This window comes from Bos taurus, chromosome 4 (genome assembly GCF_002263795.3).
Source record: "Bos taurus isolate L1 Dominette 01449 registration number 42190680 breed Hereford chromosome 4, ARS-UCD2.0, whole genome shotgun sequence".
Lineage (NCBI taxonomy): Eukaryota > Metazoa > Chordata > Mammalia > Artiodactyla > Bovidae > Bos > Bos taurus.
This window is the reverse complement of record NC_037331.1, coordinates 93,545,492-93,572,824: the sequence shown is the minus strand read 5'-3', so window position 1 is coordinate 93,572,824 and position 27,333 is coordinate 93,545,492. Positions and strand designations below refer to the sequence as shown.

At 43.1% G+C, this 27,333-nt stretch overlaps 1 protein-coding gene across 7 annotated transcripts in view; it reads right to left on the bottom strand.

The window, feature by feature from the left end:
- The window catches only part of NRF1 (nuclear respiratory factor 1), a 130,744-nt gene that overhangs the window by 8,570 nt on the left and 94,841 nt on the right, over positions 1-27,333 (bottom strand). For 6 of the 7 annotated variants that reach the window (XM_005205682.5, XM_010804462.4, XM_010804464.4 and 3 more), the window contains one exon: positions 21,546-21,670. In XM_005205682.5, the coding sequence (XP_005205739.1) occupies positions 21,546-21,670 (125 nt within the window). Of the gene's footprint in view, positions 1-11,056; positions 11,161-21,545; positions 21,671-27,333 lie in introns of all 7 variants that reach the window. The other variant, XM_010804465.4, reaches the window with a different exon arrangement.

Sequence of the window (27,333 nt, the reverse complement as noted above, 5' to 3'; positions counted from 1 at the left end):
ACAATAGGATATAATCTGGTAGGTCTGGCTAATGCATGTAGCTAGGTCTTCCCCATCTACCTAGATTGAGCCCTAGATTGAGGGCTCCTTCAAGGTCAGGCCTGGCTCTGGCTCATGTTTAGTATGAGGTACAAGGTATGCCAAATACTGGCATCAGCACAGCCTCAAGGGCAGCAGGTCAAGGGATTTTATTGCGGGCCCTAACCAACGTGTGGCTGGGCTCTAGTCCCTGGCATCCAGACTGTAGGAATGGGCCTGAGTATATGTGAATATGTGAAGACCAAGACCCCCTTCCATCATCCTAGTGGATCTCCATCATCACTTTCATCCTGTCTTCTGGTCAAAACAGACAAAGTTAATAAAGTAACGTTTTTTGCCAAATGCCCTGTGGCAAAACCAGGACACCTCCAAAGAACCCTCACACTGCTGCTGCTGCTAAGTCGCTTCAGTCATGTCCGACTCTGTGTGACCCCATAGATGGCAGCCCACCAGGCTCCCCCGTCCCTGGGATTCTCCAGGCAAGAACACTGGAGTGGGTTGCCATTTCCTTCTCCAATGTATGAAAGTGAAAAGTGAAAGTGAAGTCACTCAGTCGTGTCTGACTCTGAGCGACCCCACGGACTGTAGCCTACCAGGCTCCTCTGTCCATGGGATTCTCCAGGCAAGAGTACTGCTAGCAAACAGCAACCAAAACCAGAAGCAAATATCAGTCTTATTTCACTGTTCTTGCTTCTGAGACTGATTCAGTTCAAAAGCTCTAAGCTGGGATAACAAGTTACAAACTTTACAAATACACTGAATACTGTGGGACCTTCTTACTGACTACGAGCAACGGTCCTGGGTCAGTGCTGGGATGGAGAGAAACTGGAAGAACTGTTAGAATTAAATCTCTTTCTTACTGGTTTATGATGTGTTTGGGTTACCTATGATGTGGGTCCATGTCCCACACTGTTGTTGAAACACTTTTTAGTATCATGGAAGATTTGCCCTAAAATAAAATGGAAAAGGGTTCAAATGCAGAAATTCAAACTAGCTGACACTGCTATAACCGGAATAATCTTTTGAACACAAACTGATTTTGTTCTCCTCTTTTACAATTCTTCACTGGTTTCCAATGGCCCATGGAATATAAAGTCCAAATCCCTTTGGAGGTATTTCAGCCTTTCACATCAGCCCCTGTTGCTCAGTTAGTTCAGCCTGGTGATACGTGAATTCCAGGAAGGTGAACGACTTGATTGAGGCTCTTTCCACACCTGCCTCCATGGTGTGCACACTTTCTGACTTCTGCCTGGAATGACTGTTGGCTTGTTCCTTGAATGGGCTTCTATTCTTCCTTCAGCTGCAGTCTCTCCTTCTCCTGTCTGAGCTCCTCTTCTCCCAAGGGTCCACAGCACTTTGCACTGGTCTCCATGGAGGAGGTGAGGGTCATATACTTTATCACTGGTTACTTGTCTTATCTCCAGGGAAACTGTAAATTCCTTAAGGGAGAGATGGAATCTCCGTATTTGAGTCCCTAGCAATGAGCAGGTGTTTTCTACACAGTTGAATGAAACCTGCCTTCTGAGATTGCACAGGTGTCTACCTTCCCCCCAACCCCAGGACAGAATGATTGACATGGGTGAGCCTTCAGGTGATTAGGAAGTTTCCAGAAAAAGCAACACAGAAACAACTCCATTCAAAGCTCATCCAAATAAAACCATTTTAAAAGACCTCATATTCTGTACTTCACAGCTTGGGAAGGAGTAAATTTGGCCTTTAACAACTGGGTGATGACTCCCATACAAAGCCATCTCGAGAGTGAATGACTAGTGACAGCGACTTCATATCTAAAAAGCTTCTTGGAGAAATCCCATATACAGGGCATTTCATAACCTCGGATGCCTTGAAATCCAAGGCGTTACTCTCTACACACAGTTTCAGTCTGCCTCCACCTTAAATAAGTGCATTACCATCCCACTGTGAGGGTTTTAGAATCTCACACACACAGCCATTTTGACATGAGATTAGATTAAATCATCTCAGTGTCTCTGACCTAGCAGCCTTTATGTCCATGGCAAGGAAAGGGGGAGGGGGCTAGAGGCTTGGAAACCCAGCGCGCACTAAATCGGCTGGCTGCCCTTGCAAGAGAGATGATTAAATGCTGAGGTTCAGTAATCAGGCCAGGATTGTCCCTGCATCTGCTCAGCCTGCCCCTGATTAGCCCTAATCTAGAAGGCGTATGTTAATCTCAGCTTGTATTCTAGGTCATTTCGACTGATTAAGCAACAGGAAGCCTTTCCCATTCTACATTAGGGACTTGAAGTTCTCCTTTTTGTTTTTCACAGAGACCCTGCACAACCCTAGTAAGAAAGCTCTCCTGGCATTTGTACAGTGCTTTTCAAAGTCTTCTCACCCCCACTGCACAGCACTCGCTTCCTGCTGAGACTCTGGAGCAGCAGGCAGGGCAGGTATTCTTCCCTTTCACAAATGATAGGCAAGTACTGTTGGGAGAACCATGGACTTACCATAAAAGCACACACTTATAAAAACCTGGAGCTTTTAGTACCCCAATCTCTAGTACCTCATCTTTCAAAGCTGTAAGAAACCATAGAGTTCTTCAGTTTAGAAAATCTAATCCCCCCTTTTCTTTAAATTCCAAAGCATATGGGTAAAAAGTTGATTTAAACAAAACAAAACATGGACTGAGGGAGACTGAGTGACCGAGCCGGTGGTAAGGCAAGGCAGCTGGGAGTCTCTGCAGGTACCGGCAAGCCTTTACCATTGACCACTACAGCCAGTAGGGACCAGGAAGGGAGAGGACAGTCCCTTTTGGGCTCACTGCTGCCTCTCCTCTCAGGCTTCTTGGTAAGGTTTACAGAATTGGCAAAAACGGAAAAAGAGGCCAAAAGAGACTTGGGAACTTCAGGTCCCAGTGCAAGGATTTCCTTGGCCAATAGCAGTCAGCCCCCAAATCCTGGAGGAACTGCTGGCCCCAGAACAGAAAGAGGAGTCCTGACCCTGCTCTATTTTTCTACCAGTTGGGTATCATTCTTGAGCCCAAATGGTCAAACACGCTCCTCCCATCTTAACAAATGGCAATTACATTCTTTTAGTTGCTCAGGCCCAAAACCTGGAAGTCAGGCCATTCTCACGCAATTCATCAGCAAATTTTCTCGTTTCAAAGATAAACCCAGAACCCAGCCGCCATTGGCCGCTGATCCCCTGGGTGAACTCCTATCCTCTCTTGCCTGGACTACGTGTTAGCTTCCCTCCACATTGCCCTGCGTCAGCCCTGGCTCCAATGCACTCTCTGCTCCCCAGACAGAAGCCAGAGGGATCTTCTAAAACTTCCACACGATGGACATGGGGACACACATTCTGAAAATTCAGATATTTGCTTTTCCTTGGTTTCTGCAAAACGGGTTCTGCAGTGCTCTGTCTCTGAACGTGTCACCAGGGGAGGCTTTGTGGTAGACCACGGGCGCCAGCGAGAGTGACTTCAAGGTTAGGGTCACTGCCCTGCACACTCTGGATTCATCATTCCTGAGCTGATCTACTCTATTCCTGGCCTCTTCTGAGGTAATGAATTCATCACTAACCTACCACATGATGAGTCTCTCTCTCACACACACACATGCATATAACTGGAATTTATTTACTGACGGGAATTCATTTATGGCACCCCACTCCAGTACTCTTGCCTGGAAAATCCCATGGACGGAGGAGCCTGGTAGGCTGCAGTCCATGGGTTGATAAGAGTTGGACACGACTGAGCGACTTCACTTTCACTCTTCACTTCTGTGCATTGGAAAAGGAAATGGCAACCCACTCCAGTATTCTTGCCTGGAGAATCCCAAGGACGGGGGAGCCTGGTGGGCTGCCGTCTATGGGGCAGCACAGAATCGGACATGACTTAAGCGACTTAGCAGCAGCAGCAGCGTTTTGAGATCTGATGAATAAGTCTATACATCACAGTTAGCTAAATCTTGAGATACTGTTTGACAACAGCTACTCCAACTCCCCCCGCCTTTTTAGTGGCTCCCTACTAAGGGAAAATAAAGTCCAAATAGCCAATAGATGAGGGATTATATCAGCCTTTCCCACAAATACTCTACCTTATGCCTTCATCACAACTGTACCTGTCTCCTCAGTATACCCTAGCCACCACATGTATTTACTCAGGCAGGTCTCTCTGCCTAGAATTACCCCTGCCAACCTACGTCCTGTTCTTTCCCTGTCTTTCAGGGGTTCCTCCAGACCTAACAGCCTACCGGGTTCTCTCCTTCTGGGGATTTTATTGCTTCACCACTCATTTGGCACCAGATCTGTGCTAACCTGTTCCCAAATAGGTACTGTTTTTCTCTATACAAACACTGCTTACTTAGATCTTGGCAGGACGATGTTCTTGAACAGTGAGCAACTTGAACACAGTAGACGTTAATACCTGAATATGACAATTGATCACATTCTTCATGATTTTCAGAAACTTGATTACATTCCCCTTAGCTGTGGTCTCTGGCCCGAAGCCTTTTACTCCGCTTTGGAATGAGTACTGTTGTCCCCACAACACTCTTAAGGCAGCAGCCGAGTGCTGTATGGCAGTTCAGTGCATTTGATGTGAAGGTGGAACAGGCGCTTGTATTTCCATTAGCTTCCCAGTCAGAAAGAATCCTGGCTCTGCCACTTACAGGCTTATGAAGTCTCACTTTCCTCCTACATGAAATGGTAATTCCTAATATTCTCAGGGTTGTTGAGAACTAGATGTGCTGACGTGGGTAGAGTCTGGCACAGTGCCTGGTGCACAGTAGGTGAACACTGTCAGCTGCTTTCCCAAATGATTTGGAATGAGAGGTCTGATAAAGCCTGGCTGGGGTCACAGATGTTAGACTACAGCTCTCAGGAAGCAGAAAGGAAAGCAGAGACAGTGCAGATCTCCTTTCAGCTGCGATCTGCTCCTGCCAGGAAGCACATCATTCGCCAAAGGCCTTCAAAGATGTAAAGATTAGAGATAAAAGCCATGAAATCAGGGCAGATGGACTGGAGGGCTGCTTCCTTTCTGAATGCAGCGATGGTCAGCACAGGCACTGGAACCACATGATGACATGTATGCAATAGCTGCTGATTCGGTATAGCAGTAAAGACACAACCTAGGCTAAACCACTAATCAGTATTAAGATCAGGGTCAGTATGATATGATGTCACCATGCCGATAAACTTCTAAACCCCAAAACTAACGGCACACGCTGGAGCCCAGCAGAGCTCAGAGTTGCAAGCCTACTCAGGGTCACCCAGAACCACAGGCTGCCCTCCCCGCACCCCACACCATGACAAGACAGAGCGGACAGACAGCCTGAGGAAGAATGGGCCTTTCATTTGCTCTCACAATCTGGGAAACCTTTGGGAATTGTTGTTTGCTGTAACTGAACCTTTCAGCCCAAAGGCCTTCCTAGTTGGTCATGGAAATATCTTTTAGTTTGGGAAAAAATATTGATGGTTGTGAGAGAAAAGTAGCTAAACAAATTATCAAGTAAACGTAACAGTTGGTGAAAGAGCAATAATTCTTAAAGCTGAAAGGAAAAATTCACCACGTAATACTTTCTGTGGTTTATGCATAAGAAAGTGAACTGTATGTATTAGGAAAATGCTGGCTTAAATGGGGAACCTGTGACTGTGACTGGAAAGGAGAGGAATAAATAAGAAAGTGAAATCATCTATTGTTATTACCTAAGTTACTTCTACAGTTTTTAAAGAGCCATCAAAAATATCTATAAGTGTCCTTAGGGAGGACAGGAAGGAGAGAAGTCCTTTAAAAAATCTTATCTCCAGGCCTGGAAAGAAGTTACATCAGTGCCTGACATCTAAGGAAAGCCACTATTATATGAAGAAAAATAGGCATGGTGTGTCCTGGCATAGAGATGGGAGAACATGATGGAAAACCAGGTAAAGAAGCTAGTAGGCAGGCAGCAGGCAGATAAAGAGGCCGAGAAACACAAACAAGGACCACATGGAAAGAAGACAGATGAGGGCAAGAAAATGAAGGTCATGAAAAGAACAATGATATCAAATGAAAAGGAGAGCCAGGTAACCCTCATAATAGTAAGACAAGGGAGAAACAGAAAAAGCATTTCTCTCTCAGTGGTTCTGTTTCTGCTATATTAGCTGCTCCTGGGACATTTAATCTTCCTTTTCCGTGTTTTTAAAGTCCATGGCTTTTGAGGGCATTTGAGGGATTTATGGATTAAAATATGTATTACATCTGGCAAGTACTGAATATTCTCATGAAGCCAATAGCAGACTCAGAGGTACCCTGGTGTAACAGGCACTTCTCAGCACCCAAGATTTCTCTCCTCTGACCAGACAATCTCAACCTGCTCTTGGAAAAACCACTTTCTGGAATAACTTCCATAGCAGTGGCCTTTTCTGGGTAGGGCAGTTTCACTGTGTCCTTAATCTTGATTTTGCAGACCACAAGAAAATTGTCTTGCCTGCATCCCACAAGCCAAACGTTAAGAGTGAATTCACTTTTACTTTATTAGTGAATGTATTTCAAAACACAATTTGTAGATATAATTTTACTATTCCCTCTTGAAATTACTAGAGTCCCCAGGAACACGAACGAAATCAGGGTTTTGTCCTTTAGTGTTCAGAATCACCATGGGCTACATCCTGGAGACTGAAATCCCAATGGAAGACTGAACAAACTGACTCCGATCCATGCTGTTCTGACCAAGAGGGCTTTAAACCAAAAATGGCAGGAGAGAAAAGTGTTGAAAGCTTGCAGGACATGTAGGTACTCAGGAGGATGTCTGACCAGAGATGTACGGAGAAGGGCGGGAGCAATCCAGTAAAGCTCCAGAGATCACTGGGAGGGGTGGGGAAACACTCCACATCTCCAAGGTCTGTGTAGCAGACAAGGTGTGAACAATACGCAAAGAGTTGGTATTTTTAAACATTAAATGCAGCCCATCTGACAGAAACCTTAGGAGAAAGTTACCAAGCTGTTTACCAAGAGTTTGCAATAGTCGGGTGTAGAAATGGACCAATCAGAAGACCAATAGGTCTTCTTACCTAGAGTTAAGAATGGAGATTTATTTTTCTGTTATTATGTTCAAAATTTTTATTACAGAAAATTTCAAATAGGCACAAAAGGAGAGAGACTAGTGTAAGGACTCCCACCCTCTGTGCCTACCACCCAGCCCTTGCCTCCTCCATCTGAACAAGGACAGACTGAGGCAAAAATCTGCCGAAGGTGCTCTCCTGATTTTTCAATGCCTCACTTAGCCCAATCTTAGAGCATCATTTAGGGGTTTCCCTGATGGCTCAGATGGTAAAGAATCCACTTGTAGGAGACCCAGGCTTGATCCCTCGGTCAGGAAGATCCCCTGGAGAAGGGAATGGCTACCTACTTCAGTATTCCTGCCTGGAGAATTTCATGAACAAAGGAGCCTGGTGGGCTATAGTCCATGGGGTCGCAGAGTCAGACATGACTGAGTGCCTCAGCAAAATTTGCTTTAGACACAGTCAGACACCTAAAGACAGTAGATTAGAGGTGGAAATAAACAGTTAAGGGGTCTGACAATCACAAAGAAAGAAATCTATCTTATAAACTTCATTTAAATTGAGTATTATTCCATCTTTCCTCTGGACTGTAGTTAGCATAACCAAGCTGTTAATGGGGACAAGTTCTTTATAAAAGAATTCCAGCTAATAAAGGCAGAGGAATGATAACACTAGAGAAATCACTAGTTTGAAACTTCTAGTGAAATAATGGATCTACATAATATCATTAATGGTTACTAAAGCCACTGGGGCTTCCCTGATAGCTCACCTAGTAAGGAATCCGCCTGCAATGCAAGAGACCCCGGTTCAATTTCTGGGTTAGGAAGATCCCCTGGAGAAGAGATAAGCTACCCACTCCAGTGTTTTTGGGCTTCCCTGGTGGCTCAAAACCATTAGGTGACCGGGTGATGAGGACTGTAGAATAAAGAAATGCCACCACCCATGTAGGCTGCAGTGCCTGGAAGGGTAGCCTCTTAAGTCTACCCTCCAGCCACTTCCTTCTTTCCACAAAGATGAAGCCCCTGTGGCCTGTTCAGCATCCATTTGCAACAGGCAATTTGCTATACAGAGGTCTGACAATGACACAGAACTTTTCAAAAGCATTGGGCAAAAAGGGCCACCAGAAAGGGCAGCAGCAGGAAGTCTGCTTCCCATGCACACCTGTGCCTGGGGTACAGAGCTGTCTTTGACATCTACCCATGGGGTTTACAAATTCCTTTGGGAAACGTGCCAGCACACTGAGTGCTAATGATGCTCATGATATAAAGGTAGATCTTTATAGTCACCTCTTAGTTGAACCAAAGGAAGGATGGGTCATTTCCTCCACAGTGCCCCCGCTAAACTCTGATTTCATGATGTGCTTTTCTTGTCACAGACTTATTTTCTAATCATGTCTTCTTTAAGCTAACATGAAAACTAATTTGTATTTCTTAAGTATGCAGCAGCTGGGCAGGGGGTGGAGGAGATGGTTCAGGCTTTACCCTGGCTTGCTTAGAGACACTGTCCAAGGATTTAAAATGTGCCATGAGTGATTTGCATGACAGATATTCGGTGTATGGCAACTAAGAATTGACTATATTTACATTTATAAAACCAACAGGGCCATTTCTGTTTCATAGGGCTGCTATGAGGATAAGTAACATTATATTTAAATAATTTAAGTTCTTGAGAAGAGAGATATTGTCTAAATTTGAGGTAGTATGGGTGGCTCACATGGTGAAGAATCTGCCCACAATACAGGAGACCTGGGTTCGATCCCTGGGTTGGGAAGATCCCCTAGAGAAGGGAATAGCAATCCACTCCAGTACTCTTGTCTGGAGAATTCCATGGACAGAGGAGCCTGGTGGGCTACAGGCCATGGAGTCGCAAAGAGTCAGACACGACTGAGCGACTAACATACATACACATCGTTATTTCATAAAGGTTTTCTCCCAGGAGTCAAAGCCACCATGTAGTAGCTAACAGAGACGGACATATGGAAGAAACAAGCTTAAAGGTCTGCCCTTACTCCCCAGACTTGCTGAAAATGGAAGATGCCACCAGCTCAGTGCTCAACCCTCAGGAATATTGTCCACACTCCACATTGTACACAAAATGAACAATCCATATACACAATCTTGGCCCCCAAGTGTTCACATGCCCTCTTGTCAATGAGAAGCTCTGTTTAATGAGAAAAGAATTCTTCAGGCAAACAGTGGGGCTGTGAAAGCTGAAGGAAGGGAAGGCCAGGGAGCAGGTCAGCTATAAGTAGACATTCCAAACATTAAAGTCTTTTCTCATAGTTGCAATACATTTTTAGTATCACTATTATTACTATTTTGTGAGAAGTTGGAGGGGCTGAGGAAAGGACACAAGATTCTTGGAGGAAAAATAATTTTAAGGTGAAAAGACAAAGATCATAGTTAGGAAACACCATTGGAAGCTGATCCAAAAATAATCAGGCAAGTTTCCTTTTCTCCTTCCAGCAAGGCTGAAATATTGGGGTGGCCAGAAAGTTTGTTCAGGTTTTTTCCATAAGTCCAAGGCTCACTTAAGCAGTCAAGACATTTCAGGAGGTTCAGACCAATCTCTACAACAGTCCTGTCCATGAGAACTCACTGTGAAGCAGGGCACAGCGTACCTGTGAGCACCTGACACGTGGCTAGTGTAATTGAGGAGCTGAGTCTTTAATTTTATTTGATTTTAATTAATTTCAGTTTATAAAGGGCTAGAGCAAGGCTCTAAAACCTTCCCAGAGCTTTCAGTGAGCCAACTCCACACCTTAAGCGTGCTTCAACTGCATACACACTGCAGAACATGCTAAGAGTTACTTCTGTTTAGATGGAAACTCAATCTGAAATTAGACACTCTGCATTCACCTAAAATATATTTTCCTGGCATTTCCCTTATTTACATTATAGCTTTTTTCTTTACTGCCCGACCCCATCAACTTATTTTAACACATCCTGCCTCCTGGGTGCCCCGGTGAGAAACTCTGCCAGCACTGGAGGGTACTGCAGTGGAGCTACACATTAGGGCACCACAAGCAGCAGGGGAGGCTGGGGTGGGCACAGTCAGAGAACTGCTGGCCGCCTTGGTGAGCCAATCTGATAGCAGGTCTTTGTAGTCTCGCTCACAGCAGTGTCTCAGCTTCCATATTGAGACCCCTTCAATGATTCTCAGATCCATTTGCTAGCTTTACAACAGAAAAGATGTTTCTATCAATTTTACTTTTGAAAACCCCATTTAGGCTCTGAAAACCTCTAAATTGGGGCCTTTCTAATAATGAAGATTTGGTATAATTATAATGTCACAGGCAATCGTGCTGACAAAGCAAAACCAGTATGTCTCCTCGCTGGGCCTTTGCTCTCAACTCTGACCAACAGGAGGAGAAAAGAGGCTTTGTCAGGAGCAGATGTACAGTGGGAGGCCCCAGGAAAGCAGATCTGGTGAATGAAGCAGGTGCCACTTAGACATTCACTTTACTGACTCCAACCACAACCTTCCTTTCATTTGATATCCTGCTCTTGGCAGGAGGATGGGGAAAGAGCATCACACAAAGAGGAAGCATGTTTATCCTGTTCAGATTACTGCTCTGCTAGGCTGCTGCTGCTGCTGCTGCTGCTAGGTTCTGCACATTCGCTCTTTATTAAGCAAATGGTAGAGCTGAGAAGTGAATCCCTGTATTTACACAGGTAATCTGAGAGCCAGAAGGGCCCCAAAACCATAGTGGCTGTGATGTGCAGGCTATCAGAGTTAGAAACAGTGTGCTGACATTCCTTCAAAATCTTAATGCAAGCACAAATAAAAAGAGAAAAGTACACTTAACCAAGAACCTTAAAAACTTTATAAGAATTTCTCCTGTTATGATAATCTAGTTCTTGTGTGAACAGTGATTAATCCCCCTCTTACATGCTTAATTAAAACTGCTTTTTCATCCACATATTGAATAGTAATGATTCCAATTAAACTTGTCCAATTATGGCTCTAGATTTGGTATGCAAAAAAAAAAAAAAAAAAACCCTTTACAGAATATTACCTGCAATGACAGGCACCAAGATTCTGTCTTGGTTACAAGGAGCTGGAATCATCTAAGACCAGAATCTGTCTTTCGAATACAAAGACTCAGAAAGATCTGGGGACCTAAAGGGAAGGAGAATGAAATAACGAAACATGTAACTTGGCCTTGAGGACGCTGGAGGTGGAGAGGATGCCGTGGTCAGTGGTGTCTGTCTGCCAGATGGCGGGTACCTTCTTGGCAATCTCTGCCCTGAAGCCCTGACCTGAGAGTCCTCTGCCCAGAACGCCCCTAACTTGTCAAGTTTCCCCAAGCTGAGAATACCAGACACAGACCAACCTGGCTTCACACGTGTGCTAATTCCCTCTGGGGTCCCAAGGAGCCAACTCTGAAGACATTCAGCTTTCAATGTGAAAAATACCTCAAAGCATCTGAAGGACCTGGCCATGGCTCAGATGAGTACTAAGAATCAAGACCAATGTATAGGGGTCATTTCATTGTAAAGGCCCTACCTTTCTCTGAAGGGCCTCAATTAGTAGCAATTCCTTGTGTAAAATGATGAATGCCTGAGGCCACTCCAGTTTATGATGGTGTAGAGGAGATGACACATCCCCTTTGAACTTGCAGACTCTGCAAGGAGAAAGAGGACTCTAAACATCACAATGATCCTTTCTTTTTCTTTGGTTGTGCCATGTAGCTTGTGGGATTCTAGTTCCCTGACCAGGGATTGAACCCAGGCCCTCGGCAGTGAGAGCACTGAGTGCTAACCACTGGACCAGCAGGGAATTCCCCACAGTGACACTTTCAAGAGGCAGTTCTGCTCCTTCGGAATGTATCCACAGGTCAGCATCTTTGCAGGAGACAAAGGCACCAAAGAACACCAAAAGTAAAAACTCCTTGAGCCGTATAGGCAATGTCTGATGAGTGACAGAAAAGACTTGGTACTTCTGGAGAACTGGGTCTCAGTTTTGTCTGCCCCAGCATGCCTCAGGAATACAATCTTTGTCTATTAGTGCCAGAGGCTTTCTGAAGCAAGGATTCTCAGTGTGAGATTCACTTCCTTCTTCCAGCTCACTGTACCAGATCCTAAGAATGCATCCCAGAGATGTTATGAGTGAACCCTCTGAAGACTAAATCCCTTCCCATTCAATGTGAGTGTTTAATAACAGTAATAGTAGTAGTAGTAAACAGTTATTGTATGCTCACAATGCCCCCCAAATTAGTGCCATCAATGTATATCTTGGGGGAATGGAGGGGGTGGAGATCAGGGTGTCAAAAAAACTGCTACTTCCCTCTGAGAGCTATTCTGGAAGGCATTTTGGACCTCAGATCATAATGAAGCGGGTGGGGAAGGAGGACAAACCTCTATGGTACAAAAGGGCTGGATGAGTAACATACATGAGACAGAGAACTGTAACCCTCTTTGGATTCTAGAATCAAGAGCGCCATCACACATCTCCACGTTCCCATTTCTCAGAAGCAGCCACGTTTCATTGTGAAATCTGGAATTCATCCAATGCTAATGGCTTCTTTCAGACTGTAACCCACAAGGCTCTGGATATTTCATCCTTTTGGGGGCCATGATAAGTCCATTAGCATACCTGCATTGAAGACGGCTGCAGCTGAGAAGAGGAATTTGCACTTGTGGATCATCCAAGTGGAAATGGGCAAGTGGCCTTGGTTGTGAATACAGGGACCAGAAAGTGAGTCTAGGTGTCGCCACTGCTTCCTGTCTCCGATTTTCCTGCTCAGGACTCTGCAGTGCACAAAAATAGGCCAGCTCTTCTTGCCACCCTCTGCCCAGCTGTTTACTGGCTGCGGATTACTGGAGTCACGTGGCAGGTTTTTTTTAGCAAAGCTCTGCTGTCTCTGAGCTGAGAAGGTCGCTGGAGGAGGCTTGTGATGCACTTCTGCTGCCCTCCCCTGTGCAGGGTGGCACAACCTGCCAGAAGGCCACAGTGCTTTTGCCGCGGTCTTCAGAGCAGCACTGTCCAGCAGTGATGGGGATGCTGCGTATCTGTGTCCTTTAGTAGTCACTAGTTGCATGTGGCGATTTAAACTTGAATGTGAATAAATTAAAATTAAATAAAAAAACTAGCACCTCAGGTCACATATGGCTAACTGAGCACTTTGTGGCTAGTGTGACTGAATAACTGAATTTTTAATTTTATTCAACTTCCATTTAAATTCAAACAGCCACATATAGCTAGTAGCTACCGTACGGGGCACTTTATTTTAACAAATTTTTGGCTGCACCATGCAGCTTGAGGGATCTTAGTTCCCTGACCAGGGATTCAGTCTGGGCACTGGCAATGACAGGTCGAGTCCTAACCACTGGATCGCCAGGGAATTCCCAGGATATAACGTTAGATCTTGGATTTTGACTCCATTTACTTGTTTGCTTCTGTTAAGACTCATCATGACACTGATTTCTAAAGTGAGCAACACATGGCTATGACCATTCCTCAAAACAAGTCTGAAAAACGTGAGCCACACCAAGTAACAGTTTGATCAGATACAGTAAAGATGATGATTTTCATCTGTTTTATACCGTCTTTAGTTTCTTGGTTGAGTGGATTGGCAAAATGGAGTGAAGTGGGGCGAAAGGAGCCCACAGAGGCAGTACAGAGTCCTGGAGATCTGGGTTTGGTTTCACCGTTCAGCAGCTGAGTGACCCTGGGCGAGTCCTAGTGTAGCTGCCTCTACAAAACAAGCTATAAGCTCTGTTCTACCCACCTTCCTGGGTGAAGGGAGGTCAGTGTAGAGTACTTACTTAGTCAACTGCAAGGTGCAGTGGTAGGGCTAGTAGTAGGAGTGTTGATTAAAAAAAAAAAAGAAAAGGAAAGAAGGTAGGAAGAAAAGAAAAAGATGAAGGCCCTAAATAATAATGTTTAATGCACACTGTCAAAAGGCAAATAAGGAGTGAAACTGAAATAGTTATTCTCCCAGTATAACATCTACCAACATGTTTCCCAGAATGAAGATGAATCATCTTAGGAGAAACGTTCAGTTCAGTCACTCAGTTGTGTCTGATTCTTTGTGACCCCATGAATCGCAGCATGCCAGGCCTCCCTGTCCATCACCAACTCCCGGAGTTCACTCAGACTCACATCCATCGAGTTGGTGATGCCATCCAGCCATCTCATCCTCTGTTGTCCCCTTCTCCTCCTGCCCCCAATCCCTCCCAGCATCAGAGTCTTTTCCAATGAGTCAACTCTTCGCATGAGGTGGCCAAAGTATTAGAGTTTCAGCTTTAGCATTAGTCCTTCCAAAGAACACCCAGGACTGATCTCCTTTAGGATGGACTGGTTGGACCTCCTTGCAGTCCAAGGGACTCAAAGAATCTTCTCCAACACCACAGTTCAAAAGCATCAATTCTTCAGTGCTCAGCTTTCTTCACAGTCCAACTCTCACATCCATACATGACCACTGGAAAAACCATAGCCTTGACTAGACAGAGAAATGTTAGCTGACTTAAATGGGGAAGCCCCTCTCTGCAGACAGTGTTTCTCAGGGTGGCCCTTGGAGGACACTGCGCAGGGTCCCACTCTGAGCTCTGCCCTGGCTGCCGCATTCCCCGGTGTGGCACCAGCTTCCCAGGCAGCCCCAGTTCATGGGCTCAGCCTCACCGTTCTTTCTGAGCCACAGCTCAGAGCTCTCCTTATCTGTCCTAAGAAGTGATCGTCCCGGGTCTCTGAGTATGTCCCACACCCCCTCCATTTAAAGAAAGACTTGTGATTCTGAAGGGGAAAACAGCTGTATGACAGATGAATCTTCCTGTACTTTTTCTCACAGAACAGGTAATGCCTTGGCTTGGTCTGACTGACACCATCCTAACATCTTAGCTTCCCCTCAGGTCTCCCTGTCAGTGGAAAAGAGGGCCATTTACTTTACAGGATGGTGGCCTGAAAACCCACAGCTCCTGCTCTCAGGGGGCTTGCAGCCTGAGGCTCTCTCCTCACACACACAACCCTGGGGCTCAGGGGCTCACTGCTTCCAATCTAGGAGGCACTGAACTCCCCACTTTTTCATTAAAGGTACAGACAGTCTCACAGTGTCAAAGTAACAACAGTTATTTTAAAGCTATTATCACGCTTTATGGTGACTGAATATGCACATTTACAGTAAAACTTTACTTAATACAGTTTACTTATTTAAAGTTTAAAATATTGAGGCAAAGAGTGATTTAGTGCACACAAGAATAGCATATCCGCATCTTTTGGAGGCTGCAACATTGACATATTCCCTAAGTTAATTAATACTTACATCTTCACTGACTCTTCTGGGAACAAGTCCATATATTAATGGGTCCAGAAAACGAGGACCATAGGAAAAGGGAGGTGAGATGTATTCTATAGTTTATCAAGATGAGCACTGGCACTTTATCTCTTACTCTTAAAGATGAGCTGGAACAAAAGGACACGCTGCAAATAATAATGGATGATGGTGGTGGTGATAATACAGAAAAAGTGAGAAAAAAACTCACCCTTTGTGATGGAAGCTGAAATGCTGCTGGAAGAGAACAGCAGCCCTGGACCAAGGAAGGTGATATAACCAATTGCAGGAGCCATTAAACAACGTCACCTTCAATTTCCTTCACTCAAGGTTATAAAAATACTCCCATATATTCCCATTTTTACAGTATTCAACTCTGGACCATAAACCCTTCAACTGTGTAAGGTAAGCACTGGGACCTGTCCTACAGACAGGAAAGCTGGGTCTACTGAACAGTACTGTGCGCTCTGTACCACTTAATGTATTTGGGGGGATGCTTGAGAAGAAACTGATGCTGGCAGCTAATAATAATTTCACATTTATGAATGATGGATCTATGTGCCAAGCACTATGCTAAGTACTTCACAGGAATCTCTTTGTTTATTTAATGCTCCCGACTACCTCATGGTAGTAGTATCCTCCTAACTATATAGCTAAGGCTTAAGGAACTTGCCTGAGAGCACAGAGCTCGGCAGTGGTACAGCTTTCAGAGGACCCATCTAGACCTGAAGGTCCTCCCACCTCCCCGCCCTTCCTTTCATTCTCCATGCCACACCAGATACCCTCCGTGACCCTAGCCACAGTTTCTATGGTAGAGGTTCTTCATCTCGGTGGGGGGTGGGGAAATGGGAGCTCTCTCTGATCTACTTGCACTTCTGATCAAAGCTGCAGATTCCAGATAAATCTAAAACTTTTGTGCAGAATTTTTCGCGATCCACAGATCCAAGTTAAGAATACCCTAAAGGTTTCTATAATACACATAAAGCAGGTTTCTACAGAAAGTTAACACACACATGTTGCCTGCTGCAGGTCCAGCTGGGCTGATCTCTTTATAGTAACTACAGGATGACCTGCTAGATAGGAATGTGTGTTCTAATCTCTCATGCAAGGACCCCACTCAAAAGTCCTGCTCTCCCTTATCTGAACTCTATGTTACTGTCCTCATCCATCTACTCTTTTATCCCCTTTGCTAAAAATGCCAATTAAAAAAAAAAGTATTCCAGTGATCACGGTTGAGATTAAATTCAACTGGGAAAACACATGCATATTTTTAAAAGTTTTTAAAAAGGCTAAAGAAAAACAAGGAGGTGAAAAAGTGATGACATGGTCAATGTGAAAGGAAGATCAAGGTTTTTTCCTCAAAGAATTTGAAAACTGATTTAGTGTGATCTGGCAGTTGGAATGGATAGTAGAATGTACATTTGTTTATAGTGCAGCAAGACTGAGCGGGGTCTTCAGGTTGTAGGAAACTATGTTGATGAATCTGGGGCAAGAGTCAACATTAGCAAGGCTGTTGCCAGGGCCAGGCCAGAACAAAGAGGGGCATGTGGTACTGAAGAGAAATGAGAAGGGCTGCTCCTCTGTGTGTAATGTAAATGCCTTGTAACAACCAGCTTCAGTGTTCAGAAGACCAGCCCTCCAGCCTACTTCTCCATGCCCCACTTCAGGGCATGGGGAAGGCAGCTGTCTCAGGAAGGACAGCACAGGCAGGGGACAGTCTCTGGGTGCCGGATAGTAGAGATGTATTTTATGAACACTTTGGGGAATGAAATCAAGGGCTGGACGCAGAGCCAAAGGGAAGGCTGCAGTGAGCAGGAGGGGAAGCAGTGGGCCAGTCAACTTGCTCCAGGCAGAAATGTACACCCCCCCAAGCTCTTTCCCACATTCCCCAACCGTACCACCTTGGTCTCTGTTTCCCTGGAGACAGGTGGGGAGACTGAAAGAGCCCGGGCACATACTGAAGGGCAGCAGGAGGGCTTGGGCAGAGGATTCTGAGGAAACAACTCTTCACCTGAGTTTACTTCCTCCTGACCATGATCTATGTCTCCCTAAACAAGCTCCGCTCATTCTAAACAGCACCCACCCAGGAATCCCCTGGTGGTCCAGAGGTTAGGACCCTGAGCGTTCACTGCTGGGCCCAGGTTTGCTCCCTGGTCAGGGAGCTAAGATTCACATTCTTACATAATGCCATACACCAAAATAAATTCAAGATATTTTATAGTATTTAAAATAAAAATTGAATCCATAGAACTGGAATGTAATTAGATATTGATCTGATTTGGGTCAAAGAGAAACAAGGAAACAAAACTAAAAGTAACAGAAGTGAAATAAAAATAAACTGGGAAAGCTTGCAACACACACAATAAAGGGATTATATCTTTCTCCTACTGATTTGGAGAAACTCTTTATATATTAAAGACCTCAGTAGAAAAATGGGTGAAGAACACAAATAGACAAATACTAAAATATGTATGTGTAGATAAAAACATGGAGAAAAGAGTAAAAATATCTTTCACTAATACTAAAAAAATGCAAATTAAATAAAATTCAACTTATTGCCTACCAAATAGGTATACACATACAAAGTAAATTATGCTAATATCTAATGTTGGTGAGGAGTAACTAAGTGGGTTCTAAACAGTTCTGTTGGAAGTATTAGGAAGGATAAGCTATGTAGAGAGCAAAGATTCATAGGTGTGGGCAAGATTTTGTACCAAGATGAACACTATTATTCATGTTGTAAAAAATTACCAATAACCTAAATTATTGACAATAGGGGACTGATTATTATGATGGATAATATGATGATATATTAGCAAGTATTAAAGTGATCTTTTCAAAAAACATTTAGCCAGATGAAAGTGGTTAAGATATTTCAAAACAAGTTATAAAATAGTACAACATGATCTTAATTAGATTAAAAAAGTTATGAATGGGGTGGGGGAGGCTATATTTTAAAAAACTCAACAAAAACAAAACCAAAACAAACCCTCAAAAAACATTCTGTGTAGCGTGATCATAGATGAGCTTTATTCAACCCCCCCACCCCCCGCAAGAAAATGCTATGCTCCCCTTTTTTCCTGTGATATTATTAGAAAAGTGCCAACCATTTTAGAAAACACTGATCCTTTCTAAGCAACTCTGGTAAGAAGCTTGATGGACAATAGTTGAAGCAGATGATTCCCATTACCATTATTGATTAACCATGAACTTCAGTTATTTGTTTTGTTTTTTCCCCCATCTAGATTTTTGTCATTTTGTTGTTGTTGTTGAAACAGGGAGGAAGATAAAAGATCTGAAGTGGTCCTGAAGTCCATTATTATTAGCAAAGGGGGTTCTAGGGTACAGAGGATGGTAGAGAGAAAGGAAACCAATGGGCAATTCAAAATTGTACAACCTCTTAAGGTGCGCTGTGGGGGTAAAGCAAGGGATAACTGTTAAAAAGAAGGAAAAGAAAAAGGCAAGGAAAGAACTCAACCAGAGCCCTTTCCCAGCCTTACACATTTTGAAGAGAAAGGCACCTGTGAAAACCTTTTAACTGCACCAAATCATGAAACACCATCATAAAAGACAAAAGACTCATTTATAACTATTTAAAATGAGAGAACACAAATGAAATAGAGTAATGCTAGTGCTTGAGTAGTCCCTTTAGTGTTGGGGTGGGACAGGATCCAGAAAAAAGGAGAAGGCTTCAGGTACAAGGTCTTTGTCAGGTCTGCCTTGATGCCACTGACCTACACTGCCCTGGCTGTCTCGCGCTGGTTACTGTGCTCTAGCAAGTTTCATACGCAGTGGTCCTCCATCCCTGGTGGTTCCATCCTAGAAGACGCTGAAATTCTTGCTTCAGGCCTGAACAGGCCAATATCCACACTGTTCTTATAAGAGTCATCTGCTAGTAGGATTTTTATTTAAGTCATGCTCTGGAATCTGGGATGTATTTTTTTTCTCCCCAGTTATGTCTGTTACCAAATAGCAACTTGTTCTGCTATCATCTGGTTCTTCCTGATAACAATTCTTGATAATAAATTGGGTCTACTGGCAGATACCATAAGCTTGTCATCACAGAAGTGACAAACAATGCCAACATGACACAATCTGAAATAATGATGAAAAAAGAACCCTTAAAAGTCCAGACAGACAAATTAGTTGGTTAAATGAGAATAATTTGGTTCCAAGTCCCAGAGTAAATCCTACAGCACTCTGGGTAAAAATGTTAGAAGACAGAAGAAGGTGTATCAGAATTACTTGGGTCATATCCAACATTTGATTCATCTTCTGAATTGCCAAGGTATAGATGGCATGATGTGAGCCTTTGTCTAATATTAGTAGGATGTGGCACAACTCAATGGTCTGATTTGATGGCTGAGTAGACATATCTACTTGGCGGGAGACCCAGAGAGTTCTTACACTTACCTATTAACTCCTCTATCTGAAAAGGTGAGCCTAGGGAGGAGACAGAACTACAAAGCAGTCTCTTCTTGCTCAGACAGGTCAAGACCATTAGAAGGGATAACAAAGTCTCCCATCAAATCCACACTGGGAAGTATTTTCAGCAGTTTCATAGTGAAAAGGGATAGTTCCCAGGTGGTACTAGTGGTAAAGAGCTTGCCTGACAATGCAGGAGATGTAAGTGATGTGGGTTTGATCCCTGGGTTAGGAAGATCCCCTAGAGGAAATGGCAACCCACTCCAGTATTCTTGTCTGGAGAATCCCATGGACAGAGGAGCCTGGTGAGATATAGTCCATAGGGTCACAAAGAGTTGGACGCGACTTAGCATGCATGCACGCATAGTGAGTAACAGTAATTGCAATTCAGAATGTGACATAATCAGATATCCCATCCTTCTCCATTTAAGGTAGATGAGGACTCAGATATGGAACAGAAAAAGAAAAGAAAACAAGAGTAGGATTCTAGCTAAAGAGGGAGGATTTCCTTAATTCAAACTATGGTTCATTTCATCCTGAATATACACGGCTGTAAGATGCCCTTTACTTTGCAGTGCTCTGGTCAAGATCAACTCTATCTCTATTTGGGTTAGTTCACAAAAGCCCCTAGCCCTACAGAAAAAGCAGGCTGTCATTGTAATATGTTTGTTTGTTTGTCTGTATGAAGAAAATGATGCTCAGAAGCCACACGGTTCTTTACATTTCCTATTGTTCTCTGGAAGACCGAAGTGCTTTCTTCTCCCCACTTTTGAAGAATGATGCAGCATTTTGTCTTTCTTCAAAGACTTTTCCACTAACATATTATTCTGTTCTTAGGAATCTATCCTTCAAAAAGTGCCAAGGGCTTTTCTTTTAGCCACTCATGCCACTAAGGAATTGTCTGCCTAAATAAAAGTATGTTATTATTATCCTCTTTCTAGGACTTTAAACTACAGATCTCCAAAAACCATAGAGTAGTTAATTTGTCCTACTTAAACATTATATGTACATTTTAAACGCTCAATAAACAGTTGCACAGAGTCTCACAGAGCAGGGCTGGTCCTCCTGTTGACCAGACTTCTGAGGCACTTTCCCAGGCAGCCCAGTTTTGATAACTGACTCCCAGAGCCTGCTGAAATGGATTCAGAGAGCTGCACTGGAGCTGGAAATCCCTGTCAACGTATTTCTATGAACTTTATCTCTTTTGTTTATTCAGGATAGCACCAATATCCAGAAAACCAAAGAGCTGGGAAAGAAGGGCAGAGTAGTGGCATGTTATTGGCTCAGTCCAGAGGTCTTTGGTGAGGCCGCACTGAACAAGAAGCAGAACGCATAGCATCAACCAGAAAAGCGCCTTTATCACAGCCTGCTGGCTGACCTTGATATGAGATGGTGCTACCTTTCTCAAGATGGTCAGAACACTCTTTGTTACCCCAATGCACTCGCCCACAAGAGAGTCTCTGCTCTACTAAAGGACACTCCTCTACACCATGGGATAAAAAGGATAAAATGCACCTCACAGAAAAATTTTAAATCCTTCTCAGCAAGTCCTGTCACAGCAAACAGTTACTTCTCAAATAAGCCATTCAGTTAGGTAGCCACTATTTTGACTCCTTCCTCCCCCACAGGAAACCCAAAGTCTCCTACTAGGGAAAGAAATCAGAGGCTCCTAGAATTTTTCTAGGTATCAACTGCCTACCAATATAAACTCAAAGTTCATCTTCATTCTGAAGGGCTTGTTGTCAGTCATGTCATGAAGGTTTCGGTGGAAACAGGGAAGAAGTTCAATAAAATATTCATGCTGTCTTACCATTAGCATCTTGGACTCCAGTAAGTGCTCCGACAGCTGCTGCGGTTTCCCCAGACAGGACGATCTGTCCCCCCCCTTGCAAGGTGGCCTCGGCCAGGGTGGCGACAGCATGGGCGGCAGCTTCGCTGTGGGTACAGGAACAGGAGGGGGATGTGTGAGGCGAAGGAGAACAGTGCTGCAGCAAGACAAACCAACTTCCAACCCTTCCTAGGATGGCTCCCTGACTCCATGTTTGAGAGCCTCCCAGCAAACAAGGGATTCCAGTGTTACTGAGAGAACCAGAGCAATTTTTAAATGATAATAGTAAATAGCTAGAGAAATGCCAAGTCTTTCATACTTATACAGCTAGAGTGAGGCTTTTCTTTAAACCTAGCAAATGGGTGTTTGAGGACAGACGGCACTCCTTCCCAGTCTCTTTTTTATCAGTATCAACAGAGTGCTTGCAAGTCACAGTGGGAGCTCTGATACAAAGTCACAATGCAAAAGCCATTTTGGTTGTGGATCACAAGGTTTTCTTTTTCTCTTTTCTCTTACACAAGGAGGACCATCTGAAACTGCCCTTTTATGGCCAAGCATGGATGATAATATGAGGAGTCAGAAACCTGGTTTTTTTAATTCAATTAATATTAAATAACAACTGTTCAATACTCTATAGTAACATATATGAGAAAAGAATCTAAAAAAGAATAGGTATATGTGTAACTAAATCATTTTGCTGTACACCTGAAATTAACACAACATTGTAAATCAATTATACTCCAATATAAAACAAAAAAATTAAAATATTCATAAAAATATATTAAATAATAACAACTTGATTTACATCCATGATTCCAAATACAGAGTAATGGTTGACTGGTATCTTGCAAAGTTCACTCCTTCCTTTTGCCTCATGTATATGTAGGCAACACTAAATTAACACTTAAAAGTTTAAATTATCATTATAAGCCCAAACTCCTTGATTCAAAACTTAATAAATAAATCTTCCTTCACTGCAAAGCAAACACTTTGTAGAACAGAAAGATATTAGCCATCTCTTTACACGCTATTCTAACAGTTTGTATCCCATTTTTCTTTTCTTTACTATATACATAAATATTCATTTTTACTGATTCTGTGATGATACAAACTATAAAATGTATTATTACTGTTTTATGTGCCAATAAAAAAGAAAAGTTCCTGTGAATTCCCTGGTGGTTCCCCTGGTCAGAGAACTAAGGTCCCCAAGCCACGTGGTGTGGCCAAAAAAAAAGTTCCTGACAATTGTAATCATAAGATTATAGTTTACCATCCAAACTTCAGAGATGTTAAAATATCGGGTGCTGGGGGAGAGCAAGTGACGAAATACTAGATAAATTCAGCACCTCTCCTGGGAAAGTATCAGGTACCACTTTGCAAAGGTACTGAGGGAATATCAAAAGTGGGCCTGGAGGAGAGAAGGTGGCGTCACTTAGCTTATCAGAGGTGGACGAAGTTCTGGGTCAGACACTGCCTAAGCCAGTGGATTCAGCTTCACTATAGCTGCAGACTCTGCCGTAACTACGGCAGTCATCTTGAAGGGCAAAGGGCTGTGGACTGCTGAGGGCAAACGTGCCATGACTGCGGGCAGAGCAACATGTACCAAACTCAACAGTGTCATGTCCACCTGAGAAAGTCAACAAACAAGTAAAGCAACTGACATAATCGTTCTTCTGGGGAAGACCTCTTTAACACTATAAGGATTCTGGAAGAAGTCTGAGAAGTCCAATGGACAAAAAAGTCTCATTAAATAGAAAACTCTCCCCTCTTGCTAACTTGCTTTGCTTTTTAAATTATGTGTGTTTAAAAAGTTATTTTTCTCTGATAATAAAATGCATGTAGAAACTCATAAAAATTTCATTAAGTATAAAAGAAAATTTTAAAACTTCGAATTACTTTCCTAATAATCTTAAACACTTTAACCAGATAGTCAAGATCATACTGTATTAGTTTTATCGCCTGCTTTTCTTACCTAACTTTGTATTTCCCCATGTAAATATTCTTTGACATTTGTTCAAAATAATAAGAGCAAAATTGCTGATTTTCCCCACTTTCCTAGTTGCTCAGCTGTGGATGTTTTTAATTTCCAGCCTTCTTTGTAATGACTTAGTCCAAGATATTATACATTTCAATTTTTTTACTTCCTTTATAAAAAAATTTGGGGATGGAATTGAGGTTGAGCAAAAAAGCTGGACAGAATCAGAGCTTCCATACAGCCCCTTTAAAAGTCAAGATCAATCTCTACGCTAAAATGTACTTCAGATCTGATATCAACAGCCAGTCATTCCACAGTACCTGTAACATGAATTCAGAGGCAAAGTGGACCCTTGACCTGGAATTACTACTAAGGCTACTCTTTACATTTTACAAGGTAGATTTTAATTTTAGGGTCCATCATAACTATTTATTAGAGATGGTAAAACAAATGATTATTTAGTGCCTAAGACCCATAACTTTGCGTATTTTTCTGAGAAACTTGTATCAGATAATACTACCAGACAATTCAACAGTGTTCAGCTATCACTTATTAATGATAAAATATTTAACACTCTGACCTGAGACTTCATGGAAAGCCAAAAAGTAGAGTCTTTGGAAAAGGCTTCAACTATGTGGTACTCTGAAGAAGAAAGCTGGTTTTTGAGAATTGTTTATATGGAAATAGGAGCTTTGTTTACAGGTCGCCTCAGCGACTGCTCATTCCCCACAGTTTTTTTTTAATCACAATCTACAATAATCTTATTTCTATGACCATCAGAGGTGCTGCCCTGCCGCTCTAGGATGCATGCTTCCAGCATGGGGTTTCCCAGGCTCCAAGGGGGGAACAGTTACCCAAGCCCTGACCTGGAAGAGTCCCTGCATCCAGTCACACCCATTTTATGATGCCTGAAAATCTAAATATTTGAAGTCATTTTCTTTGATACCTTTCTAAAGTATGTTATGCGAGGAGAAAAGCTGTGAACCAGCAACGACTAAGGCAACCTGGGGAGCCAGGGATGAGCGGTCTGATGGGGTGACAGGTCTGCACGTTGGTGAGGTTACTTACTGCATGCCCCGTCAGGAGTCAGGGGCAAAGCAGTGACGGATGAATCTTTCACCTGGAGCATGAAGACAATGGTGCCACCAGTGGTCAGCAGACAATTATTTCCAAATCTACTCTAACCACTTACACTAGACTTCATGGGAAATGATCAAATGATATGCTGCTAGAAAAAGATTACCTTTACTTAAAAGGTGAATCAGGATCAAAATGTCACTAAGCCACTACTCTACAATTTTTTAACAAGTCATTTCCAAACCAGAATTACAATGAGAAATTTCCATCAACTCCCCCCTCTCCCTTTTTTCCATCAACTTTTTATCTGCAAGTGTCTAACCTTCATCTATAGGAAAAAGAGGCAGCTGCATTCTCTGCCCTCCATTTCCAGATAAGATTTCTGAACTAGGTTGTCCATCCCACGTTAGTGGACAAATAAATACAAATCTATATATTAAAGCCATGCTTTGTTTTAATAATATCTCTAATTTTAAGCCAATATTTTCCTTTAAAAAACGGTAAGAGTAAATTTTTCTTTAAAAATAGGATTCACTTCCTTTTTTAAAGCCAAGCCTCTTCACTGCAAAAGAACAGCAATTCTAACTTCCTGGGGCATTTCTCTCCCCACAGCACTGAGTCACAGCACCATACACAGTAGAGACGCAGTAAAAACCATCTCCCTGTCAACAACACAGCACACATTTATAGGAGGGCAAACATCGATTCAGTCCACCCATATTTATCATGCATCCTTATGTACAAAGACTGTACTGACTCTGCAGGACCTAGAATGTAAGTCTAGGATGACTTAAACCAACAGACTGAAACTTGAATCACTGTACTGCAACTAGCAAATTGTGATTTCACTTGCTTTCACATTGGCCTGTTCAGGGTGAACACTTTTTTTTGTTTTTTTTTTGAGTTGTGATGCTCTGCTTTTCATTTGTTCATTTTGACTCTCTATCTCCTTCCTAGAAGTACTGATTGATTCTGTATTTTGAAAATAATTAAAATTAACAAGTTTCCAGGGTATTCAATGACGATTTCTCCATACCCCTTTTCGGTTATTGTAAAGCCAGGGTGGGCGACAGGTTGTGACCCCAGGGCCCTCAGTCTAACTTGCTATACAAAACTGCTAACAGCATGGCTGGAAAAAAGAAGGCCAGTTCTGCACCTGCCCGACCGCCTTTCCCATTAGCAGCTGAGGGCGCCCTCTGTCTTGTGTCCACCTGCCGTTCCACGTGGCCAGCCTCTCTCTCTTTAGTCTGTGCCCACACCTGCTGCTTACAGTGCAGCAAAGGTGCAGGTGACTGTTAAGAGAACCAGGCCTGTTCCACCTGCACCCGAAAGAGATGGCTGGAAGAGAGCAGCTCTATGAAATCGTGTTACCACAGGAACAAAGCCCAGATTCACAGTATTTTTCACCAACCACAGAGAAGCAAACACCAAGGGCTTGTGTTTCAAGCCCAACCCTCCTGACATTAGACAGTGATAACAGCTCCTGGAATTAGGAGCCCATGATGTTCCCCTAACAGCCTGCAATGTCTAGTCATCACTGCTAGGCTTGGTTACTTCACCTCCAGCAAAGGCTGCAACACACCATCCCCCAACACTCACTGGGGCCATGATTGCAAACAGATTTCAACATCTCTTTACTCCTCCTTCATGCCACGGTGAACCATATTCTCCTTCCTTTGGAGTAAACACTGTAGCTGCCTCAGCTGCCTCTGAGTTTGTTAACAAGCCCCCAGGGGAAACCATTACCCTCCTTGTCTTTGGAAAAAAGCCCTGGTCCTCACACTAAAGGGAGCCAGAAATGTGCCTCATATTTTCCAGCATACAGGGTTCTCAGGACACACACTTCACTGGACCGTCCAAGGTGCTGGCTCAATGACATGAAATTTTTCTGGCCTTCAATGGTGGCCTGTTAAGGCCCCGTCCATCAGTGAGGGGTTACCAAACCAAAAGGAAGGAGTGTCTCACTCTGGTCTTGGTTTTCAGGAAGTTTATCTGTGTCTTCTCTCAAAGGTACGAGTGGGCTTGAGTCACAGTGCAGGAGACCAAATAAGACTTTCATGTCAGTGAAAAATGATACGGTTCAATGGGCTAAGAAAAAAGTTTCTGTTCCAGGTCTCTCAGGGACTCACTAGTAATTCTGGAAGGATAAGCATGTATATGTTTCAGTTCAATCACCAAGTCCTGGCCATACTTCCTTCAAAATCCAGTCACTTTATCTCCACTCTTACTAGTAGTTTCCAAGCCTTTGACAAGTCACAAGTGGACCACCTCTTCTCAAGTGGACTTCCATTTCTAATCTCTTCTTACTATAAGCAATTCTGAATAGATGAATCTTAAAATCTAAGTTAAATGATAATAAATATAAATCCTGAAATGCTGACTACAGGCCAGCCAGTTTGATGAGACTTATATCCATCATTTCAATGAATCTTTACGGTTCTACATGATGAAAATTATCCTTATTTGATGAGACCAATGCTCAGGGGTGAAATTTCTCAAGACAGTATGACAACTATATGGCAGAGGAAGGATTCAAACCTGAACCAATATGACCTCAGAAATGGTCTCAGCAACTGTACTATACAGCCTCATGGAAACCTGTACCTAACTAAGCCTATCAAGGCCTTCTACTGTCCATCACAGCCAATCTAAACTTTATCTGATGTTTATATTTTGAAGGAGGTGATCCCCTTCTGAATTCCCCCTATGTTCATAGTC